Raw genomic sequence first — 23,104 nt, forward strand, 5'->3', positions numbered from 1 at the left:
CATTCCTTGAGCTACTTTCACTGCAGGTATAGGAGAGGTAATGCTTATAACTTCCTTCCCCAAGAGCACAAAGCAACATTTCTAGGGGAGTGACACAGTTCTATTGACATAGAGTTGATCCGTCTAATGTGGTTCTGCCTGAGTAGTGCTATTCTGCCCCATTGACTGTTCCATTATATTGCCTTGATTTCTCAGCTTGTGTAATAAGAAAAGGCAGAAATAGGTAACCATTTCACTGATTGTAGGCTCGTTGCAATTGGATGCTAAGTGGTCCATCAGCCTAGAAAGCACTGCTTTAAGGAAAAGTTCTCAGCAGGAGTTTTTCCCCGTGTGCTTTCTCCCACTTCTGTGGTGCAGGTCCCGCACGAGATGGTAACCCAGTCCCGAAACTCCTACATTGATGCAGAAGTGCATTCTCCCACCCTGGATGAACTTGGGAAACAAGTGGATGAGGAAGGAGGGAGCTACCAGATGTACCTTGAAAGTCTGATGCAGAATCTCCAGAAAGAAGCAAAAGAGAAATTCAAGGGATGGGTCACATGTTCCAGTATGGAGAACACAGAACTCGCCTACAAAAAGGTAATTTGTGGAGACACAGAAGAGGCAGTTAACAAACAAAAGTGAAATACACTTTCTACCTGTGGGACCCACTGAATTGTTGCATGATTAAACCCTTCTGTCTGCTGGCACAGATGATTTTTTAAAAGACCACTAAAACCCATTAAAAACGTAATAGTGATCCAAGCGGGAGATACCAGGACAAGGGACACAAAGCCATCTAGGGTCTCAAAAAAAATGGATGAAGTGATACAGCCAACAATGCAATTGGAGAGAGGGCTAGGAGTTAACAACATTACTGGGGTAAGATTTTAACTGGAAGAGACAATTTCTGACTATTGCCTGTTCTTTGCCCGCAGTTCAGGGCACACAGTCAGAAGAAAGGTATTACAAAACCTTTTCAGGCTGCATATTGTCTTGTCCTTGTTTCCAGTGCATTTTTGATAACTGCAACCTTTATTGAAATTTCTGCAGCTGCTCCAGTCTCGGCCACTCCTGCAGGGAAAGCCAGACATCTGCAGACAGAAGGTGCTGCAGGGTCTCTGCAGGCAGTGGGAGTCCAGGACTGCTCAGCCTGGAGGAGAGGAGGCTCAGGGGGATCTCATCCATGTCCCTAAATCCCTGAAGGGAGGGTGCAGAGAAGATGGAACCAGGCTCTGCTCAGTGGTGCCCAGTGCCAGGACAGGAGGCCATGGGCACAGCCGGGCACCCAGGAGGCTCCCTCTGAGCACCAGGCAGCACTTCTGTGCTGGGCGGGTGACAGAGCCCTGGCACAGGCTGCCCAGAGAGGCTGTGGGGTCTCCTCCTTGGGGATCTCCAAAAGCCGCCTGGACGTGGTCCTGGGCAGCCTGCTCTGGGTGTCCCTGCTTGGGCAGGGCTGGCACCAGGGGCCTCCAGGGTGGCCTGCCAGCCTCAGCCATCCTGTGGCTGTGAAAGGCACTGGAAGGGGTGTGGAATTGGGGTGGTGAGGGGACAGGAGGCATCATTTCCCCTGTTAAGTGCAATTCCTCTGTTAGGACAAAGAAATCACAATTCTGATTTATAGTCAGCTTCTGCACATGACTCCGCCAGGGAGGTACTACAGGAGGTTGAGGAGGCAGGGCTCAGGTGGGAGTAGGATGTGTGAGTGGGGAGGGAGTGAATGGGGCACAAGCATGGAGTCAAGCACATGGGAGACTGTAGAGGGGACTGGGAGCAGCCTAGGTCTGGGGCAAGAAGACTGGAGAACTGACAGCTATGTGGAGGAGGAGTTATAACAACATAAAATAATTTTAAATGGGAGATGTGGCAGCTGGGTTTGTGAGAGGTGCTGGGAGGTTCTGGAGCACTAGATAGAATTCCTTGGTGAAGATGCCAGGAAAGCAGGGCTTGCAAGGTCCAGATAACTTGTTTGCTGCCTGAAAGAAAATGACCCTAAAATTATGCAGAAATGTATGTGTGTAATTTTAGATATTCATCTTACACATAACCCAGCACTTTCCACTCCCCTTACTGCATGCTGTAGAGATGTAACAGGAGCCATGAGCTAGTGAGATCTGGCAAAGAGTTTGTGTGTTCCTTCTTTGAAAGGTGCTTTCCCAATACTTCCCTTGCAGCTATTTTGAGGAGGAAACATCTGTGTATCTGACACAGAAGTGAATCAACATGTTTTCTTCTCCTTCAAGTTCCATTCTTCCACTAATTAGCCAGGCAGGCTGGCCTCAGTCCCAGCCACTGCCCAAGGTGGTACCTTCATTTCAGATCAGTGTTTCAGTCTGTCCTTTCATCTGTTTTCAGTCCTACACACACATTCATTGCACTTCAGATGTGCAATTGAGGTTGAAACAGTGTCTGTCACACCAGAGATAATGCAGCAACTCTGCTGGCACAATGAGAACTGGTCCAGATATACATTGCTGTGAGAGCAGAAGTATTGTTATCACCAGTTTTCCACCGGGACTAGTGTGCATATGTTTTCACACGCAGAAGAGGAGCAGCAATAGCAATAATAGCGATGATTAGCAGGGAAATTTGCATGCTCTTAAGCTTCATCTTAAGCTCAAGTGGGATACCCATATCAAGATTTTGTCCTATTATTCTGTGTTGAATATTTGCATATAAATCATGGGTTTTTATGCTCTATTGTGTTACTCCAGGTTGGGGATGGGAACCCCCTAAGGCTTTGGAAGGCGTCAGTGGAAGTGGAGGCCCCGCCATCAGTTGTTCTGAACCGAGTGCTGAGAGAACGGCACCTTTGGGATGAGGACTTCTTGCAGTGGAAGGTGGTTGAGAGCCTCGACAAGCAGACAGAAGTTTACCAGTACGTTTTGAACAGCATGGCTCCTCATCCTGTCCGGGATTTTGTTGTTCTAAGGTAAGCTAAGGGCAGTTCTCCAGTATCTTTGCTTCCTGCATTGCAGACAAGGAAGATCTGTTCTTATCTCACCTCAGCCATAGCATCTGTAAATTGTGCTTTGAGAACTCTACTTCTGGGCAGCAGCATTTATTTGAAATTAAAATTGTACACCTAGAGCATGGTGACCTTTTCTCTGAGGTAATTTGAGCAGCACATACTCCTGAGGCCATAAATATCATTTATTCCTTAGAACAGATGCCTGATAATGGCTGCTGTTCTCTCAGCTTTGTTTGTTGTCAAAACAGTGCAAACAGAACCCAATTGTTTTCTACCCTTCTTCTGCTGTTCTCTGGAGAGTGTTTGATGTATAAGAGCCAAATGTTTACTGAAGAAGATAGCGATGCTTTTAAGCGGAGGTTCTTATATGGTCCTTATATAAGTTGTTATTTCAGATTTGAGGTTGAAGACTTTGTAGACCAAGAAATGCTAACCCATAAAAATCATAGTGTGGAAATGAACAGGAGGAGGTAGTAGATTTGTGTTCTGAGCCTTTTCCAGGGGATGAGATCTCTGAAAGGAATGTCTTGCAATATATCAGTATTCCAAATTCAGACCCAGTTCTGCCCCTGTCTATGTGCGCATAGTGAGCAGACCAAAAAAAATCCTCTTATGTACATCCTGCCTTTGAAATCCTGGCCCTTTACTTGCTAGGGGCCATTGTGGAGCTGCTGACATATTTCACTTGCAGGGTCAGTCCTACAGTTACTTATTTCAGGTTAATTTTGTGCGTTCCCATTCTTGGTCACTGCTTTCTTTGACTGAAATGATGTGCCAGACAAATACTAAGCAGTTTTGACAATTGAAGTAGTCCAGTGAGTCAGAATTGCATTAGAGGGAACAAAGATTGAAGGAAAAAGATGAGCCCAATAAAATATAATTTTAATAGTACATCCCTTTTATGAACTTTAGTATTCTCTTCAAGAATGATGACATGCAGATATTGTTGGAATAAGGGAAGAATAATTGGAACTCTTAGATGAAGATTTTGAAAAAAATTCTGTAAGTCTTTACAATGTGAAAACTAGTCTTTCCATCACTCCATCTCTTCTGCCTTCCCAAAGAATATTGGGCTAAATTAATTTTATAATTAATTTTCTTAAATAATATTATCAGTTTATACAAGTGATAAATTTGGCCCTCTGCGTAGTACCCAGAAGATTGTCTGGGAGCGGCAGGGAGGTTTTGATGACCATAATTCTGTCCTCTTATTTGCCACTTAATTCACTATTAGGTTTCATGGTGTTTTATGTTCTTTAAAGACCTGCTGTGCAGTCGTATCAGTTAAAGGAAAATCTTGCCATCACATCCTCATTCTTTTCACTAACCCAGGCAGAATGACCCCCAAGGACTGAAATATATATCATAAAACAGAATCCTGGTGGGTTTTTAAGGGCTGGAAACAGCCGTCAGGCAGATCTGACAGTTTCTGTTGTTTATCTCTTCCGATTTATATCATTATATCTAGAACAAGGTTAGCCAGTGATATCGCGGTCAATTTGATACATTATGATTGGTGGGAAGTGAACAGTGAAATTATAATTCACCTCTGGGGACATGAATACATATATTTTAAAAGACTGCCATTTTCCCCCTTCCCAGTCAAACTGGTGGTTACAAAAAGATAAAAACATAGTTCTCTGGTTTTTAATTCACCAGCCACAACGAGGGGATTGGGCTCCCTTGAGGAGACTGTGAGGGTAAGAGTATAGGGCCAGTGTTTCATATGCCTGGGATCTGAAGCAGCTCTCAACTGCCCTGCACGTACATCACTTTTCGTTAAAGGTTCCTCGGGTGTTTAGTGTTAGTTAAGCATTACAGCACATCTGTGTGTGAGGTGTACCCATTTTTATTACCGTAAGATATTTATAGGGAAGTAGAGCAACCAGCCTAAAACAATATAACCAAGAATAGGAAGTCTTCTGAAATCTCATGTAGTTTTCTACTTCAGAAATGGTGCAACTAAGTGTCATGTAGTTACCAAAATAATGTGGTCGCAGCTAAGCACGGTGCAGGTAGTGGCTCAGCATCTCACTGTAGATGTCTCGCCGTGTGTTGCATCTCCTAAGATAGCTCATCATTTTTATTAAGGCACATACACATGCAAAACCTTCCGAAGTCAGTCTCTTCTTGCATTTTCTTGAATAACAGTTCAATTTCATATAAAAAAATGCAGAATGGTAAAGTATCTGTTGAAGTCCAAACTTCATCAGTCCTTAACAGCAGCTTACCTGCTTCCCAAGGTGCCATAATCCCTATCTCAGACAGTCTGTGACAAGGTGATGCACATCATGCAGTACAGTGGAATCTTCTTATTTCTTCCCACAGCATGGGCAAAGAATATAAACTATCTTGTGAGATCCCAGGCAGAAGAGAAAGATGTGAGACACCAGAAAACGTAAAGAATGCTAACAGAACAAGAAAAATCTGTTAAGTATTAAAGTCTAGATCTCCTGAACCTGTGAAAAACATCTGTACAGTTTGCCAGACAGGCTAGAAACTTGGGAGAGGGAAAAAATGAAACAAGTGACAGTGCTCAAAATAAAAATACATCTTAATGTGCCAGCCCAAAACCTGACTGCTTAAGGAAAGAACACACTGGCAATAAGGAAACAACTACCTATAATTGACTGACAAATGTGGTGACATGTTCATGAAATTTCACAGTAATAGTACTTTTTCCTGTGTAAACTTTCCTCAATAGTTGTGTAATGTAGGTGAAAGAAAATGTGGTTCTGTGCTCCAGGAAATGCCCCTTTCCTCCTGTAATGGAAGAGAGCATTCAGCGTAGATCCTGGAAGGAGAGGTAGAAAAACACTATTTTTTCAGGGCCTGCAAAAACATGTTGGAAAGGAGAAGCTTTGCAATGAGATATCTCATTTTGGAGTAACAGTGAAGAGGAGGGAAGCAAATGGATGGTGCCTTTGTGGGTGCCTGGGTGATCCATCCCTCTGTGGGGTAGTTGGCGAGGATTTTGGTTATGTTTGCTTGATAGCAAACCAAAGCCTAACTAAGGAAAGGAAGCATCAACATCACTGTCATTCCTACACAAGTTAACATGAAATTTCAGCCTTTGCCTAGTGCAACAAATTAGCCATGTTAAGAATATTTTGCCAGTGCTACTCAGAGTGTGTAGAGGCAAATGACAACCATGTAATTGCCACCAGCCACCTCGGGAGACTTTGCTCAGCTGCTGTGCACCAGTGGATATTGGCAGCAGAACATCCTGCTAAAATGTGCTGCCTTTATACTTATCATCACCAAGAGTATTGTATGTTAGCATCATTGATTAAATAAATGCACGTCATTAAATTTAGATGCCTCAAAACATGTCCTAGGAGTTTCAGGAGACAATGTTGGTAGCAGTGAGGATTTCTGCTGTGCTAAACTGAATTTGCTGCTCTGTAACAGTCTGCGTGGGTGCAGTGCAACATTTCAACCTTTGCTGGGTGTCTTCTGCTCAATTTGTGGCGTTTCCAAAACTTAGGAAAATAGGCTATTTCCTACCTAAATGCCCATAATGTTGCTGGAGCAGTGCTGTATCCCAGCCACTACTGCACTGCACGTCATATGAATTTCCAGTCCTGCAGTAATTAAATTTGTTTGGAATCAGAGTGCGTTCGGATGTATGGGCAGAGTGATTGCCTGTCTGTCTGCAGAAAGCAAAAGGCTGTGTCATGCCCTCTAACATGACGGTTACAAAATCCTTGTGAGAAGAAGCAAAATTTCTCCATCTGGAGACAGCAGCAACATCAGTGAGTGGCTGTTCCACATCAGGCTCTGATTCCCAGCTTGGTGGGGGACATTAGGTGGACATCACCTTTCAGGAAAATAATGTAAATAGCACTGATTGCAAGATGAGTCATCTCAGCAGGTCGGCATTCGGGGGGTTGATTTGCCTACTCCTGTACCAAAGTATCCTAACCTCTGAGCATTTCTCATCAAACTTACGGTACCCACCATTAAAATTAATACATTTCCAGGAGGGAAATCTAACAACTGAGCTTCATAAATCTCTGTGGCCTGTCCTGAGCAACTGCCCCAACAAACTTGGTACACCAAACTCTTCCAGGGACACCTAGGACATCCCAGGCAACACCTCCATAGGCAAAGTCAGATAATGTGCCTCTGAGAACTGCTGTTTCCCACCCTCTCTGTTTCTCATGGAAATCTTGTGCAGGTTTTGTGGCTACCTACCTCTGACAATTGCCCACCTCAGTCTTATCCAATCTACACCATGTTCTGGTGCCAGCACTATATTTTAACTTAAATATGTCTCTTCTCCCACTCTGGTGTTTTTCCCTGCTTGTATTTGTAGGCAGTAGTCTCTCATTGGCCTTCCGAGAGATGGCTCTTTGGCCTTACAAAGTTTTTCCACTTACGAGTGGAAAAACAAACTGTAACTTTAACTCTGGTTCTTGCTTGTGTGCCCAAAAGCCTACTTACTAAAGCACTTCCATCTTGAATGTGTTGCTGCAGGACATGGAGGACAGATTTGCCAAAGGGAATGTGCATGCTGGTTGCCATCTCTGTGGAGCACGAAGAGGCTCCTCCTATGGGAGCTGTGCGAGCCATCGTGATGGACTCTCAGTACTTGATAGAGCCGTGTGGCTCAGGAAAAGCCAGGCTGACCCATATCTGCAGGATTGACCTGAAGTAAGTATCCTGCCTGCAAAAAGCAGATGTCCATTCAGCAGGGCAAAAACCACCAGCTCAGAGAGGGGAGGTGTTTGGAACAGAGGGCATGGTTAACATAGCTTTGCTGCTTTGGAGTCTTCTTGTGGTCTTTTGTGTCCACCAAGCTCATTTCTGTGTTCAGCATCTATGGTCATTATAATGTGATCATAGAAGTAAAATCTGGTTCTTTGATTACTGCAAGGGAGCACTGCAGAATACGCTTACAATGACAAGTATTCAAATTCCCCAACAACACCACAGGCAGCACGGAGCAGGGGGCATGGCAAGCCCATTCCTGTGGAGCATAGTTCTTGAGTATCTGAATTTCTCAATAACTGTGTCTTTCCATTTCTTCAGAGGACATTCCCCAGAGTGGTACAACAAAGGCTTTGGACATCTGTGTGCAGCAGAAGTTGCCAGGATCAGAAACTCATTTCAGCCTCTGATTGCCGAGGGACCAGAAACAAAAATCTGAGGAAGTGTTCCTGGAAATGTGGATGTGTAAATCAGGGTATGACCAGAGAGCAGGAAGACAGAATGCAAAGACCTTATTTAAGTAACAGAAGTCTGACCAGACCTGGGTCTGTACAAAGGTGAAAAAGGAATTTTATAGGAAAGTTCTTTTATTCTGGAGACTTCACCTCCCACATCCCTTCTGTATTACTTTCAGTTATTGAAGTAGATCTTTCCTCAAAGAGCTTTTATCTTTATTACTTTGAAATCAGACTATTGCCATTACTTGTGTGTTACATAACTCTGGTATTTAAAGGCTTCTGAGAAGCATATTTTAATTGTAAATAAATCATGTACAGTATGTATATATTTATCTATATTATATCTATCTATATATAAGTATATGTATAAATTAATTATTTTGTATATAACTCAGTGCTTTGTAGAGGAAATCACTTGCATCAGTTGGACCTTAAATGAATCCATCACTTGTTTCTTAGTTTGTCACTGCTACATAAGCTGTGTTTGCTATTATCACAGGGCTACCAGACATAATCCGTGTGATAACAGAAACGTCTGTTCTCGAATTTGTTTTGTGTTTGTGTGCTACGAGGAGGTACCTAGAAATAGATGTAGGAAGATTTAAAAGAGCTAAGGAGGAGAGAGGTTGTTGTATGTTTAAAAATAATGAGGAGAGGATCTGTTTCACCAAATAAAATACATGGAAATGTAACTGAGATAGACATTTTGAAGGCTGTTTATATTCAGCTGCAGAAAGCTTGTGACTGTTAGTACAAGATATCATCGAAAACGTACCTATTGCCTTAATTAATGGTATATCTGCCACTAGAGAACCTCACTATTTGCAGTGTTCAAAGTAACTGCTTTTTCGTAAAAAATACAAGATAATGCCGTGTGTGCTGAGGTGTCTGAAATCAGACTGCTAAGTTACTAAGCTGTAAATCTTTTGTTTAGCATTTTGTCTAGGCTCTGAGTAAGCGTTTCTGTCTTGTTCTTTCCTTCTTCCATAGAGATGGCTAATTATTAAGAAGCTCCAAAGCAGATTTTCCACATTCAATGGACACAAAGATGTGCAGATAAATACCATGCCTTTTAATACTCAAGCTGTAAAAATAACTGAACCTTTTAAAGCTTTTAAACACATCTCAGATATTTAAAAGATTAAATGCAGATTATGCTAGGGAAGATCGCTTTTATGGTAACAGCAAGCATTTTTGTATTATATTGCACTGATCTGCATGATCCTGCCTCTGTATGCATTGGTCAGAGCAGGATCAGCCCTGACTATGAGGAGTAGGAGCCATTTAAGCGTGCTATATCATTTCATTTTCAGGGACCTATTATTTTGCTAATGGAAGAATGCTTTAAAAGTAATAATAAGGATTTGTTGATGTTACCATTGAGGCAGGGTTCTCTTTTTTTTAACTAACCTAAGACCAAAAGTGATATTACAACTACAATTCAGTAAGAATGTACAAGCCTGTTAATACTGTTCTTCATTAATCGCATGTGTTCACTTTGACTTTATTTATTGCTGCATAAGCCAGCCAAGTCATTCATAGCCAGTGTTTTAGCTCAGTCCTTCCAACAAAATCCACTGAGAGCTAGTATGAGGTCAATTAAACATGGGGGACATTTCCTACATATGAAGCTACAGTCTTGTGCCCTGATCCAGTAAATGAAGTCTTCCCATGCAGTGGCTCTGCCAGTGCTTTGAATCTGCCCCAAGAAGAGGGGCTGTGGGTGGACAATTGCTGCTAAAGCATGGCCCCACGCACTATCGTGCACATGCATAAGGGCTGTGCTGGTGGGGGAGACCCCACCACCTGAGGAAGCGAGCCCACAGGAGCTTGGGGTAGATGGGGCAGGGTGACCCAGCATGGTGCCACTGTAGAGCAGCAAGACCCTGAAAAAGTTACTGTTATCTTCCCCCCTGTGAGCTGCTCCTCTCTTTCTCTCTGTCTCACCCATGTTTCATTGTGCGACTCATAGGATCAGGGAGGTGGGTTGGCTGTGAGCTCCTGTGTTGAATTTATGGCCAACATTAGATGCAACATACAACCTTTGGGTATTTTAAGTATTAAGAGACCATGAGTGCTCACATCCTACATGCCCATAATGAGGTCTGGGTGCTCCCCAGGTGGCAGCCCACCACCACTGCCCATATCTCACCTTCCTGGGAGTGAACGGTGGTTCTCGAGGTGCTGGGGCAAGGCCAGTCCCCTGCTGCCATTGGAATCATGATCCCAAGAGGCAGCACCTCTTCCCATTAATGCCTGGAGCTGTGGCATCAGGCTTCATGACGGCTGTTTTCCAAAACAGGAGCAATTAGAGCACTGCTGCTACATTAGTATGCATAAATGAATACAATAGTGCCTCAGTATTAATGGACACAGATTCTCTGGCATTGGGAATGGCAACTGTCTGACACTAAGCAATTCCTTAAGGAAATGAAGGGAAAACCCAGACAGTGGTTTTACCCTGTCTGAAAGAAAACTCAGCTGGAAGGGCCCCTCTGCCACTTGCTACCGTTAGCAAGGTAGGTTTGTCCTCCTACCATTGCAAAGCTCTGTCGTGCTTCCAGCATCTCTAAGCCATGTATCAATGAAATACGTTTTCATTAAAATGCGCATTATGCCATGTCTACCATTCAGCTACCACAGTATTTTTATTGTTATGTTGCCATTGAGAATACATTATGATGATTACATTTTTAAATGTTATATTCATATCAATACCTCATATTTTTACCTCATCTGTTGGTATCAGTCATTAGTTGTAAATAAATAATTGCAGAGTTGAATAAATTTGCATACACTAAAGAATCAAATTTCCTTTACGTGTTTATTTCATCCATTAGCTAAGGACACAAGCACAGTATACTTAAGCTGTTCCTTTCTTTATTACAACCTGCTGTACACTAAGCTGATCTGAGACTTCAGTAACTGTTTTAGGCCCCAAATGATATTGTTATCTATTATGATTATCCTATATTTTCCCAAAGTATACCAGAACTTCCTGGAAAAGATATGTAAGGGGAAAGTATTTTCCAAATAAGCCATTACGTTAAGATGGCTGCCTTGAGAAAGGTAAACTCAAGTCTGCAACAGTACTTAGGCTCCTGACTCTCATGAATTCAGCCATCTAGATACTCATCAATAATCTGTGTCTAGGTTTGTGAAAGTGACAGTGGAACCGGGATGCTGAATGTTGGGTTCACATTTTCAGACATTAGCTGTCTCAAATCCACCAAGCTGCTGCAAAAGAAAAAAAAGATGCAACAACAGCACAGTGATTCCTGTGGTTTGTCTTACATGTGTCTACGGTTGAAATTAATTTCCCTTCAGATGAGCCTGTATCTCTCCAACTCTCTATTGAATTATCGAAAGAAAAGAAGTCTCAGCAAACAGGATACAGAGGAGGAAGTCAGCTATGAGATCATCTAGGAGGGAATAAGACTGCATGTACCACCATTCAGGGAAAGCTAATTATTATAATTTAGACTGAAAGAAAGCACTTATTTCCAATTCTCTGCCATGATAGAGATAAGCAGCTGTGTAAGTCTGTTCTTTCTTGCAAAAAGAAGTACAGTATGTGATGTGCTCTCATTCCCAGCTCTCCTTCCACCCACCTGTAGCAATGTCAGGGTAAATAAACCATCCTAACCCTAACTGCACTGATGTTCAGCTCCTGGTATGTGCAGCCTTTACAATGTTGACTTCTCGGGCATCCATCATCCTTATAACCTCTTGCAGAAGTCAGAAACAGGACATACCTGTGTCTGATGCACTTGCTCTGCAGAATCAGCATCAGCCTTGGAAGATCTTGGCATGCCTAAGAAACACTACTCTTTGAAGCGGCAGGTGGTTGTTAGAGAAGAGCACAGACTGAACACACTGAAATGACTGTGGGATGAAAATGTTGAAAGAAATGCACAAAAGACTGCTGGAGACTGCAAATCAAGTAGCAGAGGATGGAAAATGATACTGTCACTTTAGTTCAGTAGTGACATGGGAGAACCAGGGAGAGAATACAGGTCTTGCCAAACAGAGAGTGGCATTTAAAAGGCATGGAGCACTCATTCTTTAGCATGGATTTAGCATGGATTTAGCATGGGCATGTCATACTCTCCTTGTCAGGTGTGGGACTGTTACAGCTGCACAAGGGCTTCATTGGGATGGATGCTAGGCCAGGCAGATCCTGTTAAAACCTCATCATAGTGTGCCAGGACTGAGATACGGGACATCAAACCCCAGATTCAGAACAAAATGTGTGTTCAGACTTTGCTAAAATGTACAAATTTAAATTATGAGGCATTTAGTTCCTATACACTCAATATCATGGTCACCCAGCTACAGTATGTAGAAGCAAAGACTTCTGCCCAAAGACGCAATGGATGCCGAGCAGATACACACGTAGCACTTTGCAACTGTAAACTGTCCTGCTTCAGGGTGCAGGAAACTGAGCTCAGCAAACACACCAGTGCTTGGAACTGAAGGACTAACACAGAGCTGAGTATTATCTGGGTCAACGAGTAAACAAGAGGGAAAACATAAGTATGCTGCAGTTAACCATTTGCCTGTCTTTTCTAGGCTTCACATACTTCCCAGCTACCCTTCCTAATCCACAAAATACCCCAGACACCAGAAACTTTATGCTTCTAATGAAGGCATTTCTAGCATTATTTATTTATTTATTTATTTATTTATTTATTTATTTATTTTGGTATAAAAACCTGGATTTTTATCTCCTTCCATCCCTTGATTCTGAAATGAAGATGTCTGCTACCCTGCTACTGACCTCTCACCAATTTGCCTCTGTTCCCTTCTGCTGTCTGTGCCCAGCTCTAGAGCCCCACATGCACCACAGCAGGCGAGACAAGGAGGCTAACAGTCTGCACACCATAGACTGCTCTTTACCTTGAGCAGAGACTTGAACCACAGCGTGCATTTGGTTGGCACCAATTTGCAAGGAGACAGGATGGGGTCCAGGTTGTGACTGCACTTTAACGAGAAAATGCCTCGGTCTGCAGCAGCCTCTTCTGTGCCAGCAGGAAACCGCCCTGCTTGGAGAGAGCAGCTGCACGGAGCTTTGCTGGCGCTCCAGCGAGAGGCTCACAGCTTATTTCTTAATCAAAATGCTCAGTTTTGCAAAAGGGCACTAGGGAAATGCACGCTAAAACTGCACATTCTGCTCTTTCCTTCTCACCTGCTTGTAGCAACTCTGAGACAGACATGTGGCTGAAATACAGAGCCAGCACTTGCTACAGGGAGGATTTGCTACAGCTTGCAATTTATGGGCAAAAATGATCCACATGGCCATCTGCCCCTCCCCACACCATGCCTGGACCTCTCTGGAGCCTTGCTGGAAGAACTCCTTTTCCTTGAGAGGCTGCCTATCGAGTTACTATTCATTTATTTTTTTAATTAAATGACTGTGGGAACCGCAGGTGGCCAAGCAGACAGCAGTAACCCTATCGGCAGCATCTGCTGGCCGGCAGCGCCCCATGGCGTGTGTGGGACAGATGCGAGCAGGGTGCCTGCAGGCAGCCTGACCCCAAACACCCCAAGCCCAAGCTGAGCAGCAGCCCAGGCCCGACCAGCTCCACCACCCCATGCACCTCACCAGCTCCATCTGGGCTTGGTCTTCACAGCAGTAGAAGCTTCATAGACTAGAAGCACCAGAGGCAGTTTGGCTTGACCACATGCGGTGACTCCTATTTTTTCCCCAGTCTCCTTCAGTTTTGAGATGTGCCCTGGAGCCAGCTGAAAGCAGGGAGCTGATTTACCCACGCCCAGCATCCCTCTGCATGCAGTAGTGTCAGCTGTCACTGACCAGCACGAGCCAGAAGCCCACCACCGCTGTGAGGGCAGGCCTCTGGCTTCATGGCTGCCCCATTGTCTGCCCAGTGCCGGCCTGCTCCTCAGGGTTGGGCCTATAAGGATAAATTGTGATATTTTAGCTCTTTAGCCTGGATTTCTCTTTCCCCAAAGAGTCATCTTCACCTCCCTTTCTTCCAGGCTTAGGGAGGAGTCTGTATTTGGGGCACGGAGGGATGAGATCTGCTGCTGAGGCTGTGTCACCATGGGGTTGTTGGCCATGCCCATGCATGTGTCACACCAGCAGCTCCCTCCTGGGATGGCCATTGGGTACCATTTCAGAGCCATTTCAGATCCAGCTCTTGGCTGCCCACCTTCTCTGCTTCCTCCAAGGCTGCTGAGATACAAACATCACCTTGAGGGGGGTTTACTCCTTGGCCATGCTGATGCCAAACTGTGGCTTTTTGTCTTCTTGATCATCCCTTGCCTCATGGCATTCTCTCAGCACTTGGAAGAGGTGCTGGGACACTTGGAAATAACAGCAAAGGCATCCATCTCACTGCTGACATCACCAGGACAGCGATGGAAAAGTCTGTGCCTATTATCAATGCAAATAAAAATAATTGCTGCAAATAATGAAAAATTAAATGGGTGTCACTGGGCTAAGCCAAAATGCTACACTGTGGCCTCCCAGGGTTTCTTGCCTTGGGCAACCTTTTTCAGCAATCACTTGTATTTATCAGAAAAGAGATACAGTTATTGCACTTGGGTTTTTCAAATAATTGAGTAATTTAATCTTTTAAGTGCCTCTGAGATCACTTGTTGTAATTAAAGACAGAAGATGAATGGCTGAAGTATAAGAGCACTGGAGGACTTTAGAAATGAATGTGTCCTTGACTGTGTCTCCTGTGCATTTATATAATGATTATCCTGCATTAATATGACCATATAGATGAAAAGAGAAAATAATAAGAGTTTGGTTGCATTGCTTTTTTCTTCCAGCCCAATAGTAACATGTCACCAGCTGGAGCAACATGTCAGCACCCTGTCAGAACCAAGCAGGAGCAACCATGTGCTGTGTAGTGCACGACCTCGCAGCCTCCCAGTCCAAGACACAAGGCAATATCCGCTCACATGTCCTGCAGCAACGTAGCTGATAAGTGAGTTACAAATGTGTATAAAATCCACAGATTTTCATTCGAGGTGGACTTAAAGGCTCAACTAGTGCCTAGAAAGAGGCAACTGCAACACTGGCAGCTTACTTTATGAACATTTATTTTTTCAGCTTTTGGGAATAAGAACTGTTTGATCCTAGTAGACAGAGGAAAGGGGAAGGGTTGCTGCAAAGTAGTAACTATCCACAAAAAATCCGTAAGGTCTGTAAACAGCATTTTATCTGCCAAATAAACTATACACCCTGGCATACCTATGCCATACCTTGGTATTTAGCTTCCCATTTCACCGCCCAGAAATAAATAAACGTTTGCCCAAGGAGGCAGCAGGGGCTGGTGGAGGAGCTGAAGCCAGCACTGCTGCATTCTCCATGTGGTGCCAAGCATGGGGACTGTGCCAGGCCCAGGCTGTGGTCCCTCCAGTGGGCTCTGATGGCCAATGGGGCTGCAGCAGCTGCAGCCCCCTCCTCATCTCCCCTCCCTGTCCCAGCAGGCCCCGCAATGCCCTCCAGCATGTGCTATTTCTTCTGCCAGTCTACAAAACTTTGTCACCTCGTAAAAGTTTACGGCACAGGTAGTTTTATACCATTGCACCTCTTGAACTAATCATTTGGCCAATTCGCGGCTCCCTCCAGAAGCAGATTTCTGTGGTCAGGTGTTTAGTTTGTGCAGCACTGCCAGCTTGCAGAGCTGCCCAAGGCCCGTTGTGGAGCCTGGAAGGCAGAATAAACCAAACCACAGCCAGTTCTTTGCTCAGGCCCTTCTCAGCCAGCATCATAGTAAGACGTGTTTTTGGCTCTGGAGGTGCTCAGCCCCAGGCTTGCACTGGGACATTTGAGGCTTCTCCCAGCTCCTGCCAGCCAAGCAGGTGGGACCAAGAAGATTTTGCTGCATTCCTCTCCTTTCCAGCAAGCACCAATGCCATGAAAAATCAGTTACAAGCACATTATATATCATGGGTTAGGGGGGAAGGGATAAGATTAATTCCACTCCCTGCCAAATAAGAAACCACCCAAAGTCTTTTGTGTTACTGACTCCTTTTGCAAAGGAAGAAATTATTTCTACTAATAGAGATAGAAACTAACCCAACCTGAAGGGAATTTGCAGCATTTAAGAGAACACCATCCCTACCATCACCACTGTGCTGCTCAGCATGCCGGTGACACTGACCACCTCTCCCACCCACCATTGCCCAGTTTCCCCAGGAGCACATTTGGGTGAGATCAGGAGACCAGGGCTGAATAATGGTGCTTCGCCATGCTGTGAGCAGCTCTTGAAACAAGGAAAAGGCTTTTGACCTACAGTAAGATTCATCACATAGAAGGTAAATCTATTAAGGGACAAATATGACAGAGGCAGGCATTTCTCAGGTTAAATCCTATTTTTAAATTATATTGTTTGAGCAAAGAATACCCAAAGTCCCATGGCCCATCAGAGGCTACACAGACATTGTCCTCCCAGCTCTCAGGGTGAGGAACTCACACATTTTCTTGTGCCTTTGGCTTTTCTGTCTTGCTTTGTTAATATTTTCCCTGGCTTCTTTCTGCTTCTCTGGCCCTTTTGCCACTCCTTCTCAAACACACAAAGAGTGCAAATAATAGCCAGCAAAATGTCAGCACCCAGAAGCATCTTGACTGCAGGCTGCTGTTATTTCAACTTTCTGGTTTCTTAATTAATTTGGTTTTCTCAGAACTGCGTGATAGAGAATGTTTTTGTTCAGTTCACTATACAAAACAAAAGCTTCTGATATGCTGGACTCTGACACTTTGATCTCACCTTATTATTCCTTCTTTTTTCAGTCTCCTAAAAAGACTGGGCTGAGCCAGCCAGCACCAGCCTTAGCCTTGTAGCAGTTGGCAAAGAGTGGTTTGGCAGTCTGAGAGCAGCGCATGGCAGAGGGGAAGAGCTTTCCCCTTCCTTTCCTCGCCTCTGCATCACTGCTTTGCATGAGGGAGGGAGGAGCAAGACTGGACTTCTTCAGCTGAGGCTAAAATTTAGCACCGAATACTGACCTCTTCGCCCTTAATAAGGACTGAACAGAACAAGTCTCCAAATGACTCAGAAGTAAATGAATAAAACAGTGTGAAAAGTGAACTGCAAAGTGATTTGTTTTAACATTTTGACACTTGCGTGGCCGCTGTCCCATTAATTAGCCTTTTCCCTTTCTGCTCCCACTTCTTCTAACCGTGGTATGTACTTTCCTTACGATGCTCAGCACAGATGCCACCAACTGCCAGCTCAGTGTTGCAGATTCCTTCAAGGCTCTGAGTGACCCTGCTGGAACACAAGAGCTGTGAAGTTTATTGCAGTGTTACTGGGGAATAAACCATTGCAGCAAAACACTTTTATATTAGTATGGTTACTTCCACAGGTTTTTTACTAGTTAAAGTCACTGTAAAAAATAATAATAATAAAAAGTCAAAGAACCAAAACCCCTCCCAGTCCCAGTGACAGAGCTCTGCTGCAAAAAAACTCTGTGTAGACACAGGCCTCAGCAGTCTCCTGCAATAGCTGCAGTTATTTATGTGGCACTGGAAAAACAAACAGCAACAGGAGCTCCATGCGGAGTTATCACAAAGGCCTCTCCTGAGGTACTCTGCAGGAAAACTGGACAGATTAAAAATTCAGAGCAATCTGCAATTTGTTATGTATAGTATCTTTATTTCATTTCTAAGATTGTTATAAAAACAGTATAAAATTCATTCTTGCTTTTAGCGAAGATCCCTCTGATAGTCACCGTACAGTCTTTGAGAAGGAAAAGAGCAGCTTTGCATTCATGTCACAAAAACTGTTTTGAATAAAAATACCTGTATTTTTTATTTTACAACACGTTTAATCTGGAGCATTGAGAAAAATGGCAACATTTCACTTTAGGAAACCCAAAAACTTAGCACATGTGGTACAGGGCACGTTACCATCCACCACTACATGCAACCTCCTGCTACTCCACAGCAAATAAAGCACGGTCCCTCCCAAGCTGCCTCTGCAGCCTGGGCACAGCATCTCCTCTGTGGAAAGTCTCTGCTGCTGCCGGAGTTTTGCTTTAGATGCACAAATGGCCAGGGGAGAGCCAGACTGTCACTCACACGTTGGTCGTATCGACCGAAGGAAGTGCCCCAGGGCCACAGCTGGATCACGGGAGGCGGTGGCTGGGCCTGTCTGCATGAGCACACCACAGCTCTCCTTGGCCAGGTGCCTCTTCCAGGTCTATTTTTCTGTTAGTATTGGGTGTGCTTTTAAGAAAAATGACGAGAAACAAGCACACTGTCCCCCGATTACCTAAAATCAAACAGATTCCTGAGGCCAACCCATTAGACCAGCCTGAATTTTCCCTGGCCCACCGCTGTACAGTTCACTCACCAAGCCACACATGGCCTTGCACATACCACAGGCAGGCTGCTTAGGACAATGCTTCAGCAACTCCTGCGGCCAGGCCAAGCCAGTTACTGCTCTGCAGAGATATCCAAAACCTCTCCTGAAGGGAAGAGCACCAAAGGCTGTGTTATTCCTATGGGCCACGGCACCATTAGAGGATGTGATCACTCAGCTTCGTAGCAGCAAATCCCTATTTACCTACAAATTTGATATCCAGCTGGTGCCATCTGCCTGTCGGTGGTTACATATCACCCAGCCTGCAAGTGTCTCCTCCTTGCTAGGACTGCTGGTTTCACACGTTGTGCTGTGACCAGCCCATTAAGCCGCACACCACCACGACTTGCTGGATGATAAGTTGGCAGGAAAGCATCCGGGCACCGCCTGAGCGCCCACCAGCACAGCACCCATCTTGTCCTGGGCTTGCTCAGCCCAGGTCCACCGAACCCCCTGAAGCTCAGAGGAGACACAGATGCCCAGCCCCTCCAAAAGAGCAGGCCTGGATTTGTTTTATTTTACCAGCAACAAAATAATTTAAACACACATACACATGTAACATGGAAGTTATGCATGACCTGGCTACAGCTTATATTAAATGAGTGTCACTTCTTGTTATGGATTCTGAAGGCATATGACACAATGGAGTAAACGTATTTGCGAGGTGATTCATTGTCGTGACATGGAGAAAGCCATTTGGCATTTCATACATTTCGGGAGAGCTATTTCATTGCAATCCACACTGCACCAGGCAGCAATGCATAAATATACAGCAGCTTAAAATTTCCTCTTCTTCTGGAAGCCCTACCAGTCTATAATTTTTTTATGTATATTTTTAATACTTTATGACTTACCGTAAATTTTTCACCTTAATCTTAGTATCAAAATATATATTAGTGCAAGGAGAGACCATTTTAAGGCTGGAACTAGAGGACAAATACATTAATCATAGTGATAACATACTAATTCTTTTCTATTTCTACAGATCGTTTAAGAAAAAATATGATCTTCAGTTACAAATGAAAATCGTATTTCATACATAAGTTTTAATTTACAGCACAGAATCACAGAACCATAGAATATTCAGGTTGGAAGGAACCTAAGGAGGTCATTTAGTCATCTGCTAGTCATCTAGGAGATAAACATCACATTTAATACCATGTAATCAGCTTTGTAGATAAATAATTCTTAATTAACACAGAGCACATTTCCTTTAAAATATTCTTTCCAGTGACTGACATTATTCACATGGCAATAAAAATACAATTACAGATGAAGGCAATGCAGGCCTAGAGTTAGAGAGTGGAGAAAAATGACCACAGTGCTTTACACCATGGACACTCCTAATGCAGTGATTCACAAGGCAAGCAAAATAACACAGGGTCTTCTCCCATTGTCTATCTCTATTTCTACTAATAAATGCTGTTATTAATAAATGATGTTGCTAATGTTTTGCTAACTTCAGTTCTGTAATACTTTATTGCAATGAAATGTTGTCAGGGCCAGATCCTGTTGCTCAAAGTAAACCATTCAGCAAAACCAGACGAGCCCCAAGGAATATGGAAGTGCATTTCAGAAGCAACAGCTCCAAGACCTCAGACCCTGGCAAAAGCAGCAATAAAGTGCCAGATTATTACACTGAAATGTTGGGATTTAAAATCTCATTCAGCACAACTTCTGTGCACAGAGGCCCTTTCACCCTTCACACCTCTTCCCATCAGATGGCACGATCCCTGCCATCCCAGGACACATCCCTGTTGCCTTCCCCACTGAAAGACGCAGATCCTTGACATAAGGTTCCCCAGCTAGATCTTCAGGTCCTACGCAGCCGTCAGGTCAGCACTGAGTTGTGCTCTGAAGAATGAAGCCAGGACAGCAAGGCTGTGTGGCAGCAGCAAACACATGAAGTTGGTGGGGAATATGAATCCCAGAAACCTGAGTCTCTGCTTCATGCAATTCTTCCCCGTCTCTGCTCAGTCACGTGCCCTGCTCCAGTCAGGTGTTTGCTCTGATCACTTAACATCAGCATTAAACCCTGATTTGGAAACATATATCATTTTGTTCCTCCTCAACCTTTTCTCGGACAATCTGACATTTCAGGCTCTTCCACCACCCCATGTCTTCAAAATACACTTACAAAACTCGGTGAGGGAAAACCAAGGAAGGGAAAGCATCTGTTCAACCAAAGGTCCCACAGAAAGCTGTGAGATAACTTCAACCACAGAAATTAAAGACAGGTCACAGACCAAATATACTAAACCACAGAAAATGATTTCTGGAAGCCATACACTAACAATCTCTTCTCAGTGCCACTGTCCTGAAGCACCAGGCAGTGTACGTGCCTTCCTAGTGCTGTAGCAGCCACAACATTGTGCACTTTTATTTCAGATTTCCCAAGAGGATGCAAGAAAACGGGTATCAGGTAATATATACAAAGGGGCAGCTCTATTTATACCGTCTTTCTACCCTCTTGGAATAGTAAGTAATGAAGAATATAGTAACAATAAAAGCAACAAATATGAAAGAGATGAAGACTAACAATGATTTTCTGGTTCGGAAAAAGTGGCATTCGGTACACAAGGCAATCTCTTCTGGGCACAGCACCTCGGGAGTGTCAGGACCAGGAAACCCATTCTTGTCAATTATTTCTCTGTAATGTTCCATTGAAGGCTTTGGCTCATATTGATTTGCAACGTAACCATAGAGGCCGTATTTAGGAGCAGTCCTGTCATTAAAAGAATAGACAAAATATCCTTGCAGGTTGACATTATCCAAGGCATAAGCTGCAAGAGAAAACAAATAAATGAATAAATGTCACTTTGGCATTCAAGAGCAGTATCATATGCCAGTACATGCAGCAGGGGCAGGGAGATGTTAAAACTAGATCTGTACTTCTTAAAAATAAGGTAATCTACATGTACATCCATGCAGTCTTTGTCATAAAAAGAGTGTGTAAGCCATTGCCAGACAGTGTGATCTGTGAGCATCCCGTAATTTATTTCCTTATACTCGGTAAACACAGCTGTGAATGCATGACTGTGTTTAGTGATCAGCACGGAGCCTACTGTGAAAATATGGGTCTTTTTTCTATGTAACAGAACATGGGTTTTGGTTTCCCTGCACCTGGATTTCTGCAATCTGTTCCCCTGGCTGCTCGCTCTGCCTTGCAGAGCACCTCCTGAGGGGGAAATTCAAGGAAGTAGGATGTCAGGCTGCACTTCTCGCTAGCAAAGGTCTGGAAACATCAGGAAAAGACGCATCAATGCTCAGGGCAAGTGGGAAAGTTATGCAGATCACAGTCCACTCTTGCTATGGAGTTTCTGGTCCAAGAGACCTCCATCAGCCTCCACTGAGAATGTGTCCATGATCCATACTGCTAACTTGGCTACTGGAAGAGCAGCTGGAGCATTAACCTTCAGCCATGAGTGCTGCCCGGAAAAGTAAAATGTAATACCCTATCCCTCAAAATCACTATTTTTTACAAATTAAGGCAACACTTTCTCTCGAGCTAGCAACTGCTGAATTTTCAAACGCCTCTAAAAGCAGCTCTTTCTGTGGTCACATGCACTTAGCACCTCTAACCTTCTTTTCAGGTGCAAAATGAGATATTTACCTACCCTTTTACAGAGCTGCTATGCAGGATGATTAGTCTGTGTCTGTAAAACTGCATGTGGGTTTAATGGTGTTACACAAATGGTTATTGCTATTCTTCATTTTCAACTGGCAAAGGTGAACTTACACACTGTAGAAAAAAAGTATTTAAAAATACAGCCTCAGCCCAAAGGGTCCTCTGCTGTGTTCTGGAACTGTTTATCCACATAAACCTGTTGGCTCCCCTGGAAGGAATCAGGTGAGCAACATCACACGTACCAATGCAGAATAAGAAACTTAAGGTGAGACTACACGTGTATCAACCCTCCCCTCATTCCTCTGCAGCGTGACACTGAGATAGGGACATGAGATTTTTAATTCCCATCAGTTAGAGCAGAGCGTCTTGCAGAAAAAAAATGTAAGTTTTGCAGAAACCTAAGTCAGTCACAATGCCAAGGTTAAAAGCTTGTTATATGCCTAAGGACAAGATGGACAAAAGCACAATACCAGAGTGGGAGAAGAAAAGAGAGCGAAAAAGCTGGTATTACTGACTGGCTGAAGTGTGTGATGTCAAAAGTGGAAAAGAGGGCTTTGGGGTAACTATTGTGACTGCTTAGCAGGGATATATTCACCTGTGACAAAGGAGGCGGAAAGACAGAAAAATATGGCTTGCACGTGATGATTAAGTGGAAAACTATAGTAGCTATTTCCAGCCTGTAAAAAAGAGGTGGGAAGTAATTGGGTGACCATTCATGGGGTGTATGAATGACAAAGTTTTGTGAACAACGGGGGTATGTGCAGCTGTTCTGTCTAATAGGTCTGGGAGAAAAGCCCATACTTAAGCTTATACACACTTACAAAAGAAGAAGGGCCAAGAAGTAGTGCAGTCTAAAGTGTTAGAAAGGAGACAAAGCGATAAAAACAAACAAATCAAAAGCAATGGACTGAAACCACAAACCCAAACATATCCAAGATAAGTTTTTAATTACACATGCAGAAAACATATAGCCAGTATTTCAAAATGCTGGCAAAGAAAATCTTGGGCACTTAAT

At 43.8% G+C, this 23,104-nt stretch overlaps 2 protein-coding genes across 9 annotated transcripts in view; one reads left to right on the forward strand and one right to left on the reverse strand.

Moving 5' to 3' along the window:
- Positions 1 to 10,931, forward strand: part of STARD13 (StAR related lipid transfer domain containing 13) — a 295,349-nt gene extending 284,418 nt beyond the window's left edge. For all 8 annotated transcript variants that reach the window (XM_035324523.1, XM_035324532.1, XM_035324539.1 and 5 more), the window contains 4 exons: positions 358 to 579; positions 2,694 to 2,911; positions 7,430 to 7,606; positions 7,985 to 10,931. In XM_035324523.1, coding sequence (XP_035180414.1) covers positions 358 to 579; positions 2,694 to 2,911; positions 7,430 to 7,606; positions 7,985 to 8,102 — 735 coding nt within the window. In that variant the 3' untranslated portion in view covers positions 8,103 to 10,931. The remainder of the gene's footprint in view (positions 1 to 357; positions 580 to 2,693; positions 2,912 to 7,429; positions 7,607 to 7,984) is intronic.
- A 6,973-nt stretch (positions 10,932 to 17,904) lies between these two features.
- The window catches only part of KL (klotho), a 50,196-nt gene continuing 44,996 nt past the window's right edge, over positions 17,905 to 23,104 (reverse strand). The window contains exon 5 of the mRNA XM_035324619.1: positions 17,905 to 21,244. Coding sequence (XP_035180510.1) covers positions 20,907 to 21,244 — 338 coding nt within the window. The 3' untranslated portion in view covers positions 17,905 to 20,906. The remainder of the gene's footprint in view (positions 21,245 to 23,104) is intronic.

The sequence above is a fragment of the Oxyura jamaicensis genome, chromosome 1 (genome assembly GCF_011077185.1).
Source record: "Oxyura jamaicensis isolate SHBP4307 breed ruddy duck chromosome 1, BPBGC_Ojam_1.0, whole genome shotgun sequence".
NCBI classification, from domain to species: domain Eukaryota; kingdom Metazoa; phylum Chordata; class Aves; order Anseriformes; family Anatidae; genus Oxyura; species Oxyura jamaicensis.